Raw genomic sequence first — 17363 nt, 5'->3', positions numbered from 1 at the left:
CTCATTTGTCTATTACAGTATCCCAACTAATAGTATAATCTGTAAGCAGTCTTTAAAGAAATACATAATAGACATTTGCACTGTATGTCTTGCTCTTCAACCTGACATGTTTATAATAGCAAAAAAAAAAAAATTACAGAATTTATTTTGTTACAGGAGTGTGCTGCAGAGGTCTGTGGAAAAACATTCAGTCATAACTTAGCAATTGGCTTTAGCAGCAACCTTTACTATACACTTCATTTCTACAGCTCCCTATTTTATGTTGAACTTCTGATATAAAACATCAATAATGCTCTGCAAGTTGGGGTTGAGCTAAATGTGCTCCAAACTAAGATACAATGCACATGAGAAATAATAAAGTAGGGCATTTCCATCTGTGACGAGGCTTACCAGGAAGTTATCACTGCAAAGTGAACTGTCCTACATAGACTAGAACAGAAAACGGTCTGGGAAGGAATGTAATTAAAACTAAAGGAGATGAACAATGGAAGAGAGACTTCCAGCAGGTGAAGAGCAAAAGGTCAAGAATCTGGGAAGCTGATAATCATTATCTCTGAGAAGTTCTCACTGCAGAAGGGGAAAACTATCTGGCAGTGGCAGATCATCCTAAAGAAGAAAAATAATTTGATCTAAGGGAACTTCAGCTAACGGTGGTGGCAGCTGCCCCTGCTGCTGTCTTCTTGTATGTACTGACCAAATATGAAGATCGTTACGTTAATGCGAATGGAAATGAGTCGATGGGATTAATGCACATGAGGTCATGCTCAGTGAGCAAGTTTCCATTTTAGATTCTTGAAAAGTTTATGTGCAACTTGCTCTTGAGGAATTGAAGAGGTTGGTTGACTGGCTTTGCTGTGGAGCCCGGCATAGGAGAAAGATCAGAGGGCTCCGTGGTAAGATGTGTGCCTGAGTTTGTGTTTGGATGAAAAGATCAAAGAGGCTGTGAAACACAAAATACAGGCACTCACCCTCTAGACTTCAGATCTCACTCCTTTTAGGGCAATTTCAATATTAGAACAGTAGGCAGATAAAAGAAATCTCTCAGTCTAAAACTGACAATCTTGGATGAATAAATTCACCTTAGCAGCAGAATGCAAGGATATTTGGATGTAATAAGAAAAACGGCAGAGGAATGCCCAAAGGTATGAGTGATGTTGCTATGCTGAGCATTGATAAGGCTTTCATTGTGGACAAAAAGATATAAAGTGTAAAAGTAAGTTTAGTATTCGATGTGCTGTGAACAAAATGAAGGACACACATTACAATCCATCATAAAATGGAATATGTAGTAAATTGTAGAAAGACCTATTTCCCTTTTTTTCTTTTTGTTCCTGGCTAGAAAAGTATGAGAAATCCTATTCTTACCTTTCACATCTCAGTCACGTTTTCTTCTTGCACTAGGACGCCTGAACCAAGCAATCATGGCTTTTAAGATTCTTTCTGCTTTAAAGTCATGTTTTTAAGAACGTGAATCTGTAGCATGATTTTTTGCTGCTCTTTGAACTCTCCCCCACTGTAATAATATTAGCTGCTTATCTCAGGCTCATGATGTGCTTTCATGTATTTGTGAAAGAAGAGATGGGTTCAGGAACTATAGCCACGGAGTCAAAAAATAATAACGCAGAAGCAAGAATGCCTAAAACAAGAATAGCGATGTTCAGCACTGCATACTGTAGTGGAGCCACACACTGCACTGAATGCTACTGATGTGTAGCATTTTCCAACTCAAGTGGTATACTCAGAAATACGTAATTAATTTCTCACAAATATTGTGATTCAAAGGGTGAAGAATTCTTCTTATGGGGAAATCTTACCTCCTACGGCTTTAGTAAGCATTGTTTGAAATAAAGACCAGTACGTGGCTACTGGAATCAAACAATGCAAGTAATTCCCAACAAAATAATTTGATACCACTTTCAAACATAAAGTGGAAAATAGAAAAGAACACTAATTGGACAATATACATCCCCTTGGAGTTGACAAGGGAAGTTGTGCATGAAAAGAAAATAAGTTTATGGAACTGAGGAATGAGACTGAAGGTCATGAATAGGCTAGCAGTCACAGTCATGCACAACGAACATTGGTATGTTTGTTTCAGTCTCCGCATAAATGCAGTACCTCAGCTTGCCAAGTCCGGTGTGTGAAAAAGAGCCAAAATTAGTGCTAGAAACACTGTGGAAGAAACCCCATTATGTTGAAATGTACTTAAGTTGGAAAAGGAAGTTTTCCCCACTTGATTTCCCTAGCTTGCAGTATGTTTTCTGATTTTTAAACATTCTTTTCTTTTTCCTGTTGCTAAGTGAAAGTCTCATATAAACAAAGGAAATCAACTGTGTTAAAAGGATGGAAGTGACTGTATGCAAAAAGCTGTCAAATCTACAGAGTAAGCAAACTGGAAAAAAACATTTCTTAACCTAATCCTTTCGGTTACAGCAATGCTGTGCAGTACTCATGCTGTTCAGAGAAAGTTAGTATGTTGTGGGTTAAAACTGTTTGGAATTAATTCTCTCAATTTAAGAAAAAGAGTTTCTATAGCCTCAGTGATATGCTTGGGGCTTTTTTTGGTTTGGTTTTGGTTTGGTTTTGCATTTCTTTCCCAGAAGGAGCAATTTTGATGATAATTGTAAGCATGAAATGTCTAGGGCACTGTGAGAACCTGCAGGGTCATGTTCTAGTTACTTTAAGAGACTAAAGCTTCCTTCAGCTTCCCACTACATGGTCACAGAAGAGGGATGGAAAACTCCTGAGAGCAAGCAGGTCATATGTGGGCTGAATCACCCTTTGGATACTTGTTTCTCTCCACTGCAGATATGAGGAGGCTGTACTTCTAAATGAGGAGCCTCAGCTGAACACCTAGGCTGACAAATCCAGGCCGTAGTACTGGAAGGGCTAATCTTAAAGGCAGCTTTATGACCTGAAGCTCACATAGTGCTTTACCTCTCTATAGTGTGACCACAGTGCATGTTTGGATGTGAGCATGGTCTCAGGTCTTATACCAATGGAGTATACCTAACACAGCATAGGAAAAGACATGGTTTAGACGTCATAGGTCCACTTCAATTACAGAAATTGTATCTACCTATTCATATTAAATGGATATACATCTGTTGGGTCAAAGAAATGTCAGCAGAGCCAGAAAAAAAAAGCATCTCCTGCATGGCTTATGCCACAGCTCTCAAACTATGATCCACAGGCAGTTAACAAGTTATATATGCTAGCTGTTCTGATTTCCAGCTACAAGCAGCTTAAGCAGATTAAATATTACCCCACACTCTTTCTCTTAATAATACAAGGGATGTTAAGCACTCAGGAACAGGAGTGCAGGTGGTCTGCATAATCATTGAATAGGAAAGGCCCAAGAGACACTCTTACCAAGATACCCTTTTTATGAAAAATTTTGAGGATTCCTACAATAACAGCAAAATCTGGTCCAATAATAGGGAGTGAGTACAGAATGCTATGGAATTTAGCACCAATAAATATGCTCCCTTTGAAATGGTGAATTAGATGTGCAGCAGGATCTGGTCACACTTCAAAGAATAATATGCAGAGCTGAAGATCCATCTGTTTGCTCTTGCTATCACCATTGAGGCTCCTGTATGTTAAGCAGTCTTTTGACTACTTCAAAGCACGTTTGAAGTCTTTGCTGTGCCTATCCCATGCACAAAAAAGCAAATGTGCCTTAACAATATGAGTAGCTGGTATTTTTGTTCATTCTACTTGTAAATGAAAACAATTAGTTCCTGCTATGTATCATTTCTGGACTCTTTTTTTTTTTCTTTTTTTTTTTTAGCTACGATAGCGAGGGCCGTCTAACAAATGTTACATTCCCAACCGGAGCTGTCACTAACCTTCATGGGGAAATGGAAAGGGCCATTACAGTGGACATTGAGTCATCCAGCAGAGAAGAAGATGTCAGCATCACTTCTAACTTATCATCAATCGATTCTTTCTATACCATGGTTCAAGGTACTGACCTGAAAACTGTTTTCTTACGGTATGAGCAGCTCCAGTCAGATGTATTAGAGGGAAACTTCAGAGGCATAGTGTTTGGAGGAAGGGGCGATACACATGTTTTTATACATATATAGAAAGAACTGTTCAGGGAAAAAAGGACTTGCAACGAAGGTAGAATTAAATATGTTTTCTAACCAAATAGCTTTTGTAAACAGCTATGGAAAGTAGTCAGAATATCTGCTTTACATTAACAAGGAATCTTTGAAAGGAGAGACAAATGGGTTGAAAGGGAAATAGGGGCAGAAATAGTGTGAAGTGAGATTTTAGCTTTAAAGTGGCGTATGACATCCCAGAAACCACATCCTTGCAAAAGTCAGTAGTCACAGTATGCTTAGGGTTAGGCCAAAAATGCCTAATGAAACAGCAGAAAATGTGTTTTGTGCCAGTCCAAAGAATGTACTCTAAGGGTGGGATTTTCTTTCTTGTGCTCTCACGTGATACAGATATTTTTACCAATCTCACCATGAGTGCTTATTACCATTGGGTCAGGTATGTGAAGTCAAGATGTTACATGCACATATTGCATAAAGCATGCAGGACAAACGCAGACTCTTAACCCACCTAGGTAACCTGTGCTTCTCTCTTTTGCCTTTTCAGATCAGTTAAGAAATAGCTACCAGATTGGTTACGATGGCTCGCTGAGAATCCTGTATGCCAGCGGCCTGGACTCACACTATCAGACAGAGCCGCACGTGTTGGCTGGCACTGCCAACCCAACGGTGGCAAAGAGAAACATGACCCTTCCAGGAGAGAATGGGCAGAACCTGGTGGAGTGGCGATTCCGGAAAGAGCAAGCCCAGGGAAAAGTCAACGTGTTTGGCCGAAAGCTTCGGGTAAGCACACAGGCCTGCGTGGTATCTACTACATTCTCATTAAGTAAGAGGAAATGTAAATACATTCCTGTAGGTATTGCCATCCAACAACCACAGAATATTTACTGTAGACAAGCTTACTATAGAGCTGGAAGTACTTGCTTTTATTACTTTATTTATTGGCTGTTTTTCCTTGTTAATTGCTCTTTTCTATGGACTTTAAACTGTTGTTTTTACCCTAGAATGCATTGGAATTAATCAGGATAAAAGAATAATTTTCTGCTTTCCTTCACTGTTTTTGTTTCTGGTACTGAATTCACACGCCTGATTTTGAATATTGTTTTAAATTATTTTACCATAAGTTAGCACAGTCTTAGGAATTTTTTTCTTTTATATTTTAAATAAAAATTGTACTAATACTTATTTCTGGTAGAAACAGTTTAACTGTGTGTGCGTGTGTATGGCATATTCCTCTAACATATGTCTTTACCATTTTGTTGGCATTTCTTCTTCCTATATAGTGAGTGAAATATAAGTAGGAAGCAAACTGAGATTTATGACAGCCATTTGGTAAAGACAACATAGATTAAGCATTTAAAATTGGGTTGCCAGGAGACCATGTCAGGACCACATCGGAGGTCTGACTATTAGAACTGAACTCAGTTTTTTAAAATAAGGCCTAGGCAGTATATCAAATGAAGGTAAGTAATTTCAGACCACTTGACTTCTAAGAGGTAACATGCCATTTTAAATCTTAAAATATTTTATATCTTCCTTTGGGATGAGAAGGGAGGGAATGCTGTCATGCACCTTATATTCCTCTCTACCACTTGCTTGGCAAGAAGAATGGATTTTTTCCAAGAAGGAAGAATGATTGTGCGCAGTAGCTGCTGCTTAAGAACAACACACTTGTACCTAGCTATGATAACTGTCTCATATGGATAAGGAAGAGGAAAAGGAAGCCGTGCTTCTGGAGCTTATCCTTGTGGTTCTGGTTCATAGGCATGTCATTACATAGCATGGTGGCGTAAAACACCTGCCAATTCATTTGTGAAAGAAGCCCAAGAGAAAATAAAATAACCGTACCAACAGCATTTGGTTTTGGCAATGAAACAAATCACCATGAGTCCAGTTCTCAAAAGTGAAGCAAAATTTTGGCATACAAGCGCAGAGGAGGTAAAAGAAATGTCATGGGCAACTTTAACATGGAAGAGTTAACAGGAAAAAAGGAACAGCACAGAGAGAAAGATTTAACAAGATGGAGAGGAAAGTGAGAGATTATAGATTAGGATAAAATAGTAATTAAAAGTGTACATACAAATGAGAGAAGACAGGTGAAGAATATGGGCTAATAAGAGAAAAATCCCCCCAAAAAAAGTAAAGAAACTTGTCAGCAAAGAAAAAAAACAGGAAGATTTTTTTGAAGTTGATTTACATGGGAAGATATTGCAGAAATGTCGCTTGGGGGTGGGTGGGGGGATGTAGGAAAGTAGGAAAGAAAACAACAGAAAGAAGAACAGGAATAACTTAGGGAGCTCATCATTTCCATCTACAGATATGTCACTAACATTTTGCTGCAAAGAAGACAAATGTAGACAAAAAACAGTGACAAAATGTATTGCCAGTAAATGTACTCATATATATGACACTTTCACTGCATTATATATATATGCAGTATCTAACATTACAAAGTACACTCTCAAATACTCTCTTGGTTTTCTATCTTGTATTAGTTCCACCCACTACTAGAAGCCTTTATAAAGAAATTAATTAGGAATTATGTCACCATCCCTTAACTAAACAATCCTCTGTCAATCTTGCTTTTGTTCAGACTTGTTTTGTGTTTGTTCAGTAAGCCAGTTTTGTCCCTGGACCTGTACGTTTGGGTACAGATCTAAACCCTGTACTGGGTTTAGATCTCATTACCCTACTCTGATTTGATTGGTAATAAATTATATTAATTTTCCCAAGTCTCTTTTGCCCGTGATGGTTAATTGGTGAATGATCTCTCCCTGTCCTTATCTTGACCCATGAGCCTTTCATTATATTTTCTGCCCCCTGTCCAGCTGAGGACGGGGGTGACAAGAGCGGCTTTGGGGCCACCTGGTGGGCACCTGGTCTCCATCCAGGGTCAGCCCACCAGATGTTTTTGTCATCATGAAAGAGGTATTTGGAGTGTGACTGACTTAAGCACAATAAAAACATTCAAGTTTTGCTGTAAAAGTATTTTGGTAGCAGAGCTGTTGTTAAGAAACGCTTCCATTGAAGGCAGTACTTTAGCTGACATGTTATTCCAGCCTATAGTGTCCAATAAAAGAAGCCATATCACCAAAACTTGTTATTATAATTGCTATCTATATTACGACAATACACAAGCACAGCCAAAATTTCACCAAAAACTCATGTCTCTGAAAGCAAGAGTTCTGTCAGCAGAATCTGGCAGCATGAATCTGGCTGGAGAAAGAGGCATTTCCTTTCTTTCACCTCTCTCCTGCCCTTACACAGACCAGACAGATGGAAAGTGAGAAGGCAAGGGATGTTATTATCCCATTTAGCAGATAAGGCAGTGAGACAGCCAGATTAAATACTTTGCTGCAATTTACACCGGAAGGATGTGCTTAGCCAAGAAATTAACCGCGATTGCTTGGACATCTGCCTTAACCATAAAACCACTCTTTCCTCTTTGCCAATTCAGAAATCAGAAGTGCCCATTCTCACTTCAGTGTCTTAAGCCCGAGAGGTAGACAAGAAAATTAATAAAAATCATAATTACATGTAAAATAAGGAAGGGAAGATGGAGAGAAAGGGAGGGGAAAAAAATCAGAGAAGCAAAACAGGCAGGGAGATGCAGAGATGAGTGCAGGCATATGTGGGAGAAGCTGGGAAATAAAAGCCAGAGATAAACAAGATTTAAGAGTGAATTTACGCAAATGATTGACTATTAAATGTTGTAAAATTTAAACAAAAACTACCTGAAAATGAAAAAGTCCAAAAAAATGACAAGAAGGAAGTGAACAAGAATGCTTCATAGTTAAGTTTAACCTACTTCTAGAATCAGTCTTGTAGCATTAATTTTTCAAAGTATATTTAAATAACATTTGATGGCTCATTAAATATATAAAGTAGCTATTCTGCATCTGCTAGACTTTGTGTTCCTTGTTTAGAAGATTTACATGAAAAATTATTTTTGTTCTGAAATTGATAGTGCAGATTGTTCTCATGCCAGTGATTTCATATTGAAAAAGAGAAAGGTAATGTAGATAGATAGGCAAACCGACTGAAAACTGAGCATTTGTAAGATTTATTTTTTTTTCATATTTGCCTATGGCCCATCACCAGCACTTTAATACTTTTTATGCCAATAATAAAGGATCTAATTTATATTGATCTTTTAGACGCTTATCAGCCTTAAGGTATAAGTACCAACGCCCATGATATATGGATTTTTGAACATGCAGCTCTGAAAAAGGCAAAGATCCTCCAGACATTTCTTTGGTCAGAATATCTATTTTCTTGTTCTTGTCTGAATATCATTCAGCCATCTTTCTTCACCTCTTTTTGTAATGTATGTATCAAGTACTTGAAAATGAACTTTAATCTTAATACACATAGCTATATGTCCATTTGTCCCCTGCTTCCCATATGTTAGCAAAATACAGTGCTGAAAAATCTTAGTTATTTTCACCCTCACCTGGAATAACTAACTTTAAAAGGCCACAGCAGATATAGAAATGGTTTACAGATGAACAAAGAAATCCTAGAGGCCTTTTTGGAGAACATTAAAAAACAGTTCAGTGCAGAGGGGAAACGGAGAATTGCAGAGATACCAATGTGGGAAAAGAAAACCAGATATTTTCCCTTCATAAATACAAAAATGAGAGCTGATTCAGTGAAACTGAAAGGATATTTGCAACACTAAAGCGGGGGGACTTCAATGTAAAAGTATTACATAGAAATCACTATCTACCACTATAGTTTACATATATAAATAATAACATTTTCCACATAAATGTATCTTGGCTAAGGCTTTAAAATTAAAGCAGTTCTAAACTTCAAAGCATTTATAACTGTTTTCCAGTGGTTCAGTAGTCTTCCAGTCATATATGGCTTTAAGTGGTCAGTTAACTGGGCAAAAGCCATAATCCTCTATTAAGAATTTCAACCTTATAAACATATTGCAGCTGCGGATGGTATACTGAATTAAACTTCCATTTGATCCAGAAGGGGATAGCCTGTGTTCTACAAAATGTTTAATCTACAAAATTTGAAGATTTAACCTGCTTTTGAAGATCTTAATTTTGTATTTACCATTTTGAGAAATACTTTCTGTGGAGGATTAGGATTCAGTTCTTTCTTAGCGTGATCGTTATGAACCAGAGAAACGGCTGCTGGGAGTATGTTTTGACAATAACTTGCAGATATATTTTGGACTGACTGCAAAGGAAGTAGTTTGTTTACTGAAATGGCCCCATTTATTACAGAAGTTTTTGGTGCACATCTTTCAGTATTTTCTTAACAGTTGACTAAGCATCAATAAAACACATTGCAACAAATTCTGGGCCATCTCTTCATATAATGAAACCTCCTAAAGTAGATGCTAATGTAGTGCCTTATGTTTATATCAAGAAGTTGCTAAAATAATTTATGCATACACCAGATCAATCGCTGTAAATGGTATTTAAAGAATAGCTAGTTTTGTGGAAATAATAAGTGGCTAGGGTTTGAGCAGCATGACTGATTGTGTCATTTTGTTTGCTTTGAAAAGGTTAATGGCAGAAACCTCCTTTCAGTTGACTTTGATCGAACCACAAAGACAGAAAAGATCTACGATGACCACCGTAAATTTCTGCTGAGGATTGCCTATGACACGTCAGGGCACCCCACCCTGTGGCTACCGAGCAGCAAGCTGATGGCTGTCAATGTTACCTATTCATCCACAGGTCAAATAGGCAGCATACAGCGAGGGACGACAAGTGAAAAAATAGAGTATGATGCACAGGGAAGGATAGTGTCTAGAGTGTTTGCTGATGGGAAAACCTGGAGTTACACATACTTGGAAAAGGTAAAGAACACTCAGGTTTTAAAAAAATGCTTGGAATGTGCTGAAATTCTGCAGCATCTGACTGCTGCATACAAAGCAAAACCAGGCACTAGGAGCACATTTCAATTATTCTCAGTATCAACGTGTGATTCCTAGGGCAATGTTTTAAACAATAGATATGTAATCACACTGTAGCTAATTGCTAGAAATTTATGTCTTTTTAAATTATTTAGGCCACTGACTAACAAGAAGCATCTGTATTTACCTTTTATCTTAACACTTAAAATAAGGTACAGGGACTAGATCTCTGCAGTGTAATTCAGTTGAAAATAATTTGTTTGTAAATTCTTCACTGTTGGTTTTTTTCCACAACCAAGAAAAGCTCATTTCTAACTAGTTACAGCTGTCAAGTTGTACTTGCTGTATTTTGTAGCATGAAAATAAATGATAGGCAAAAGATCAGGAATCTTCATTATATACAACAATTGCTGAATGATAGCTCTCCCTCTAGAAATATCTGAAAATCCCCCTTGTGAGATCTCATGCCTGCTATGCAAAAAGAGAATGCATTTCTTTCTGGGGTTTAAATATATTTCTATTGAAGCTGCTGCTCAGCAAATACTATGTTGCAGACATAATTTAATCAAGACCTATGATATATAATAGCCATGCATCAGAAAAATGTCAGAATAATTCAGAGTAGCTCCTTTTGATATAAATAATCAAACAATTGTTTTGCCTGTGTCTTAAAAGCTTACAGAACAAGAACACAGTATTCAGGGATCTCAGGCTATTCAGATTCTTCAAAATCATCTCTAATTGTAGGGAAGAAATTGTATCTCCCATATGTTGTTCTCCTCATGAGTTAATGGCTCTAAGACAGTTTTACTTCTTCCCATATTAAACATGACTTATCTGAATCCATTGACAATCTGCTGTTTAGCTGTGAGTGCTTGATAAAAGAGTGATACAGTCATAACAAGTAGCAAATTATGAATGTGGAACTACTAATTACAGAACCCCTTACAATTAAGCATCCAAGTAAATTAGGCAGGGAGATGTTAACAACATGTAAGGTCAAGGATAACTCAATTAAAGAGGGGATAATTTTCTCAAGTGGGAATGTCACATTTTTTGTGAAGAAATACTATCAGTATGTTTGGGGGGGAGCGTACTCCACCATTTGTCACATGGTAAAAATCTGTTCTTAATTTTCAGTCAATGGTTCTTCTGCTTCATAGCCAACGGCAGTATATCTTCGAATATGATTTGTTGGATCGGCTTTCTGCTGTCACCATGCCCAGTGTTGCTCGTCATACCATGCAGACTATCCGCTCCATTGGCTATTACCGGAATATATACAACCCCCCAGAAAGTAATGCTTCTGTTATAATGGACTACAATGAAGAAGGGCAGCTCCTTCAAACTGCTTTCCTGGGGACAAGCCGAAGAGTATTATTCAAGTACAGACGGCAGACCAAGCTCTCAGAAATTTTATATGATAGTACAAGAGTTAGTTTTACTTACGATGAGACAGCAGGAGTCCTGAAAACAGTAAACCTCCAAAGCGATGGTTTTATCTGCACCATTAGATACAGGCAAATTGGCCCATTGATTGACAGACAGATTTTCCGCTTTAGCGAAGATGGAATGGTAAATGCCCGATTTGACTATAGCTATGACAATAGCTTCCGAGTGACTAGCATGCAAGGTGTCATCAATGAAACCCCATTGCCTATTGATCTCTACCAGTTTGATGATATCTCTGGCAAAGTTGAACAATTTGGAAAATTTGGAGTTATATATTATGATATTAACCAGATCATTTCAACAGCTGTAATGACCTACACAAAACACTTTGATGCACACGGCCGCATCAAGGAAATTCAGTATGAAATATTTCGGTCATTAATGTATTGGATTACAATTCAGTATGATAACATGGGACGAGTGACAAAAAGAGAAATTAAGATTGGGCCATTTGCCAACACCACGAAATATGCTTACGAATATGATGTAGATGGTCAGCTCCAGACTGTTTATCTGAATGAAAAAATAATGTGGCGATACAACTATGACCTGAATGGCAACCTCCACTTGCTCAACCCCAGTAGCAGTGCCCGTTTGACGCCACTTCGCTATGACCTGAGAGACAGAATAACACGACTAGGTGATGTCCAGTACCGATTAGATGAAGATGGATTTCTGCGTCAGAGGGGTACTGAAATTTTTGAATACAGTTCAAAGGGCCTTCTTACTCGAGTTTATAGTAAAGGCAGCGGGTGGACAGTGATTTACCGTTATGATGGACTTGGACGACGAGTTTCCAGTAAAACTAGCCTTGGACAGCATCTCCAGTTTTTTTACGCAGACCTTACTTATCCAACCAGGATAACTCATGTATATAACCACTCAAGTTCTGAAATCACATCTCTCTACTATGATCTGCAAGGACACCTTTTTGCCATGGAAATTAGCAGTGGAGATGAGTTTTACATTGCATCAGACAACACAGGAACACCACTGGCTGTTTTCAGTAGCAATGGTCTCATGCTTAAACAAATTCAATACACTGCTTATGGAGAGATCTATTTTGACTCTAACCTTGACTTCCAGCTGGTCATAGGATTCCACGGAGGCTTATACGACCCACTGACCAAGCTAGTACACTTCGGAGAAAGAGATTATGACATACTGGCAGGCCGATGGACAACACCTGATATTGAAATCTGGAAAAGAATTGGGAAGGATCCTGCTCCTTTTAATTTGTACATGTTTAGAAATAACAACCCAGCCAGTAAAATACACAACGTGAAGGATTATATCACAGGTAAAAGAAGGTTACTTAATTGCAAGACTGTCTCCCTCTTGCTCAGAAGTTTACTCTTCTGTATTCTCATAATCTGGAATTTGATTAGGATATTGTCTGAAGAAGGTTAGTAAAGAAACTCTCAGGGAAGATAATTGTTCAGAAAAGTACTTGGCATTTAGAACTAGATCAACAAAGTGATTTTAGCTTGAGGGTGCTGGACCTATAGACATTCAATTTAGACTGGAATTCATGATTTTGGCGAAGTACCTAAATATGTCCTATTTGGAAAAGTTATTTATGAGGAAGCATTAAGCACTTAACAATGCAAGTAATTACAGCAAACACACATATCAGGAACAGTGAAATAGCAAATTGGAGATCTTGAAAATATCTCATCCAGCTTTAGACATTGATTTAGGTACCTGCGTAAGAGATTAAGATCCACAGGCCATTACTAGTTTTCAGGTTTAGGTAACTAAACCTAAACCTTGTGCCCTACACAGTCCTTACGGTGCTTTAGTATTGGACTAAAAGATAATTCAGAGCATCTCAGTACACAGGGGGGCTGGGTTTTCCAAAGCACAGTTTGGAGCACCAGTGGAATACATCTCTTCCTCTCCCACTGACTGAACTGCAACACAAGGTTGTTGTGATCAGCTAGAGAGATGTGCATTGGGAGAGGAAAGAGGAACCCTAGGTTCTCCTTCCAATGCTGTTACGCATTACCCTGTGCTCTTATAATGGAAAAAATAGACTTCTCTAGCAAGTACAAAAGTAAGAACCCCTCAAGACCATTCATGAAAATCTCCTTCTATGTGGATTAGAGTCAGGCTTCTTCATAGCTCTGGGCTACTGAGCAGTAAAAGTGCATATTCATGGACCAAAAAAGACCAGAGACAAGAGAGAGTGTGACTATAAGGTAGCAAGGGCAGGAGGGGTCTTTCTGTGACAAATTTAGCTCATTAACATGGCAGCAAATATTCACTGGAAGTCAGTTAATATTTTCCAGGGTAGGTTTTTGCAAGGCTGCTAATGTAATTTGGCTAAGAAAGAGAAGTCCAATAAGCTCCAGGGGCAGCACAAAGTAATGAGTACACAGCCAGGAGCAGGGAAGGAGTAAGATACAGAAAAAGGAGTGTGAATTTCTCTTTTGGCAACAAAAAGCTGCTAACGTGCCACTTATTGTATAACTGAGTTCTTAGGGAACCTATATGCTTTTTGTGGGTCTACAGTTAGTGATGTGCAGTGTCTGCCATTATTCTACATACCAAAAAAATCTGATCACACATCACCAGAAGTTTCTGAAAAATGCATTGCTGAGATACATTTGAATTTTCATATTTGAATAGATGTAAATAATCTGAAATATTTTACACAGCCAGTGCTGGACTACAGGAGGGGCTCAGCCCCACTTACGAGTTGTGAGACTACCACTCAGAAAAGCATCCTGGGAATCAAGTGGGTTTGCATTAATTTAACAAACAGCAGTTATTAACAGTGTTGCTAACAGGCTGCCTGGGAGCAAGGATAATAACACACCTATGAATCTGACCTCTTTTAGCAGCATGTGTTGTAGGGGATGCAGTTGCAATCAGATTCTTTTGGCATTGAAAATGATGCACTTTTAGTTCAAAAATTGCCGTCAAAATACAGTTTTAGTTCTTTTCTTAACATCTTTGATGTATGGAATACATAGACACACACTATTCATATCAGGTTATCATTCCAGTGAGTAATTTGGCTGTTTTAGATGCAGAGCCTCATGAGGCGTATCATTTATCTGTAAAGCACAGAAATTATTTTAAGGTAAATATTTTTTATGCTTTTAACATTTGGAAAAATTTGGTTCCTTGTTCCACTTATTTGGGATTTTCTTAAGTGAAAACTACTAGACTTGGTAAGGAGCACTCTGCCGACTTCTGCTAAGCTTAGTATTTGTGAAAGGGTAGAAAGACACAGACAAGGCAGAGCACCCATTCTTGCCCAACAATTGTTAACTAATTAATTGTTGGCACCCCTAATTTATTTATTTTTAACAGAACATAAAATGTATCATAAATAATGTTATCTAATGCTAATTTACTAGCCTGTCTGCTTACCGATGCAACTGTAATACATTTCATTAGCTTTTAATTTCATCGGTCCAACTTCATCTTGAAGAGGGGGAGATTTCTCTTGAATCCACATAAAATATCTGCCAAATCATTTAAAAGGTAATTGACCATATGGGTGTTATTTCAGGGGTAGTTTGAAGACATTACAGTAACACGTACCTAACAAAAGGACAGGCTGTGCTCTGCAGTACTTTGTATTCTTTGCTTTGTTTTAAAGTATTGATGGTAACAGTGTGACATAGAACATGGTCAGCCTAACCATGAAATCCCAATTAGTTGAGGCTATATTAGAAGGAAATCTCACTTTAATTGTGCTCCTATAGTTGTTCTGGAAGTCACTGAGGCCTTCAGAATTGCTGAAACCTGCAACGCCTTTCAAATGAGCATAGTGCAATTCTTACACAGAACAGCAGTTTTCTTGTAAGTTTAGAACTTCCAAGTTTACTGCATAGGCTTGCTATTCTAGCTATAGTACAAATCTAAATCCATCCGTATCAAAACGAAGACTGTTGAATAATTTTCATGTTACAGAAGGAAATCAACTATGCCAAAAACTATTCCATGTAAAAACTTGTATGATTGCAAAATATAGAACAATTCTAATACTTTTCTCTCTTCTTTTTTTTTTTTTCAATACTTCTCTTTCAGATGTTAACAGCTGGCTGGTGACATTTGGCTTCCATCTGCACAATGCCATTCCTGGGTTCCCTGTTCCAAAATTTGACTTAACAGAACCTTCTTATGAACTAGTGAAGAGCCAGCAATGGGAAGACATACCAGTAAGAAACAAAACTAAACATACAAATGGAACAGGACAAAATGTTCCCTTCTATTCAGATCTTACTAGGCATGGGTAATCCTGACGGGGTTACTTGCTAAGTTAAATTTGAACAATGCTTTTCAAACCTCTAATTTTTATCTTCTTTCAAAATAATTTAAGAAATTACAGATGGTGTTTCTTCTTACAGATTTGCTAAGTTAGGTGCTATTTTAAATAAGCTTTTGTTTGCTTTCAGCAATAATAAAAATACAGAAAGACAATAATCAATGAAAAAAAGTTTAAGACCCTTTAAAGATGTTTAAGTTTCGTAGCAGAAACTACAGAGATTAGATCTGTACTAACACTCTGCCTGAAGGCAGAAACTGAACACTGTAGTAAAAAATAGACTGTGAAATAAACAGAAGAACAGGTGATATAAATTATGCATACAAGGCACCACTACAATTTTACTTCTCTTTAATATTAACCATGTTTTATATGTAAAGATAAAATATTGAAAATGAAATTACCTGAGGTGAAACCCATTACATTACATAAAACCAAAACTCCAGGTGCTTATGAAGTTCTTTGGGAGGAAAAAAATGAACTTCAGTCCTTAAAACCTGCTACAGTTTTAAATGATGGAAGAAATAAATGTGGAAGTTAAAATCTAAATCTGCTATTAAAGAAAATTGTATTTACAAATCAAATTTAATCAAAGACCTATGCCCTCAAAAATCCTACAATTCTCAGTTAAGAAGGAAGTGTTAAGAGACAGTAAAATGCGTACTCCCATTGCGAGCAGTCAAAAATGGATCTCTTTTTACAAGAATCATGATAGAGAACTTTAGGAGATTAAAAGAGGATATGATCTTGAAAAACCTTACAACTTAATTTAGACAAAAAAATCATTGGAAAGGTGGCCCAGCAAAAGGGAGTGTATGGAAGCTAATTTCGCATGCATGAAATGACCCACTGTGTATATTTTTTAATATCCAGGGACTGAGTAACAGGGAAAGACCTTAGAGCTCAGCATGAGAATAGTGTCAGAAGCAGTGAAGGAGGAGCATTGCAAGTACTCCAGGCAAGGTGGTTGTATCAGGAGATAAGAGACCTGTCATCAGGCATGGCTGTGAGGAGCTATCAGAGGTTGTTTATTTAGATCCAAAAGCTAAAGAATGCAATTATCCACTAACACCAGCAAAGGTGCATCAGGAGAAGAACTAGTCTGGTCAAAGAGATGAGAACAGACAGCTAGTTGTCAAAAATCTTTATGAAAGAGCTCAACAATGCGAGGAGTGCCAGGGGCATGTGACATGACAGAGAGAAAGAGAGAAGTGGGAGGAACACAAAGACTCGAATTCTCAAATTCAATTCTCAGGTAGGAAGAAGCTGTGACTATGATATTCACTGTTGAACAAGCAAATGCAACCAGCAGCCAGAAGTAAACACACAAACCACTTAGTATTTTGAAACATTCTGGAGTAGCGAGCTTTACCAAGCTCTGAGGTTTTGCTTCAGAGCTCTGAGGATACATGTTAAAAATAAACAAACTTTGTCATTATGAAGTTGCTATAGCATCTCGCTGCTCTCACTGATGTGTGCTGCCGTGAATATATTTTTGTGCTCAATAGCTTTTATGTAGGATTTACAACAGCTGAAATCCATACTTGTTAGCAAGTGCAGACAGGAATCTGCCACATTCAAGAAGAGTTGAAAGTCCAAGTCAATTCGTAATTCCCTCAGGAACTGTCCCCTCCAAAAAGCCACACTCATGGCAGAGCAGAGAAGCCTTTGCAAACGTTTT

The 17363-nt window shown here is 37.8% G+C and overlaps 1 protein-coding gene across 23 annotated transcripts in view; it reads left to right on the top strand.

Moving 5' to 3' along the window:
- The window catches only part of TENM3 (teneurin transmembrane protein 3), a 615036-nt gene that overhangs the window by 592895 nt on the left and 4778 nt on the right, over positions 1-17363 (top strand). For all 23 annotated transcript variants that reach the window (XM_054824425.1, XM_054824434.1, XM_054824432.1 and 20 more), the window contains 5 exons: positions 3794-3969; positions 4615-4850; positions 9595-9891; positions 11089-12700; positions 15445-15575. In XM_054824425.1, coding sequence (XP_054680400.1) covers positions 3794-3969; positions 4615-4850; positions 9595-9891; positions 11089-12700; positions 15445-15575 — 2452 coding nt within the window. The remainder of the gene's footprint in view (positions 1-3793; positions 3970-4614; positions 4851-9594; positions 9892-11088; positions 12701-15444; positions 15576-17363) is intronic.

Source organism: Grus americana, chromosome 4, assembly GCF_028858705.1.
Source record: "Grus americana isolate bGruAme1 chromosome 4, bGruAme1.mat, whole genome shotgun sequence".
NCBI lineage: Eukaryota > Metazoa > Chordata > Aves > Gruiformes > Gruidae > Grus > Grus americana.
Note: the sequence above shows the minus strand (reverse complement) of the source record. Positions and strands in the feature narration are given on the sequence as shown.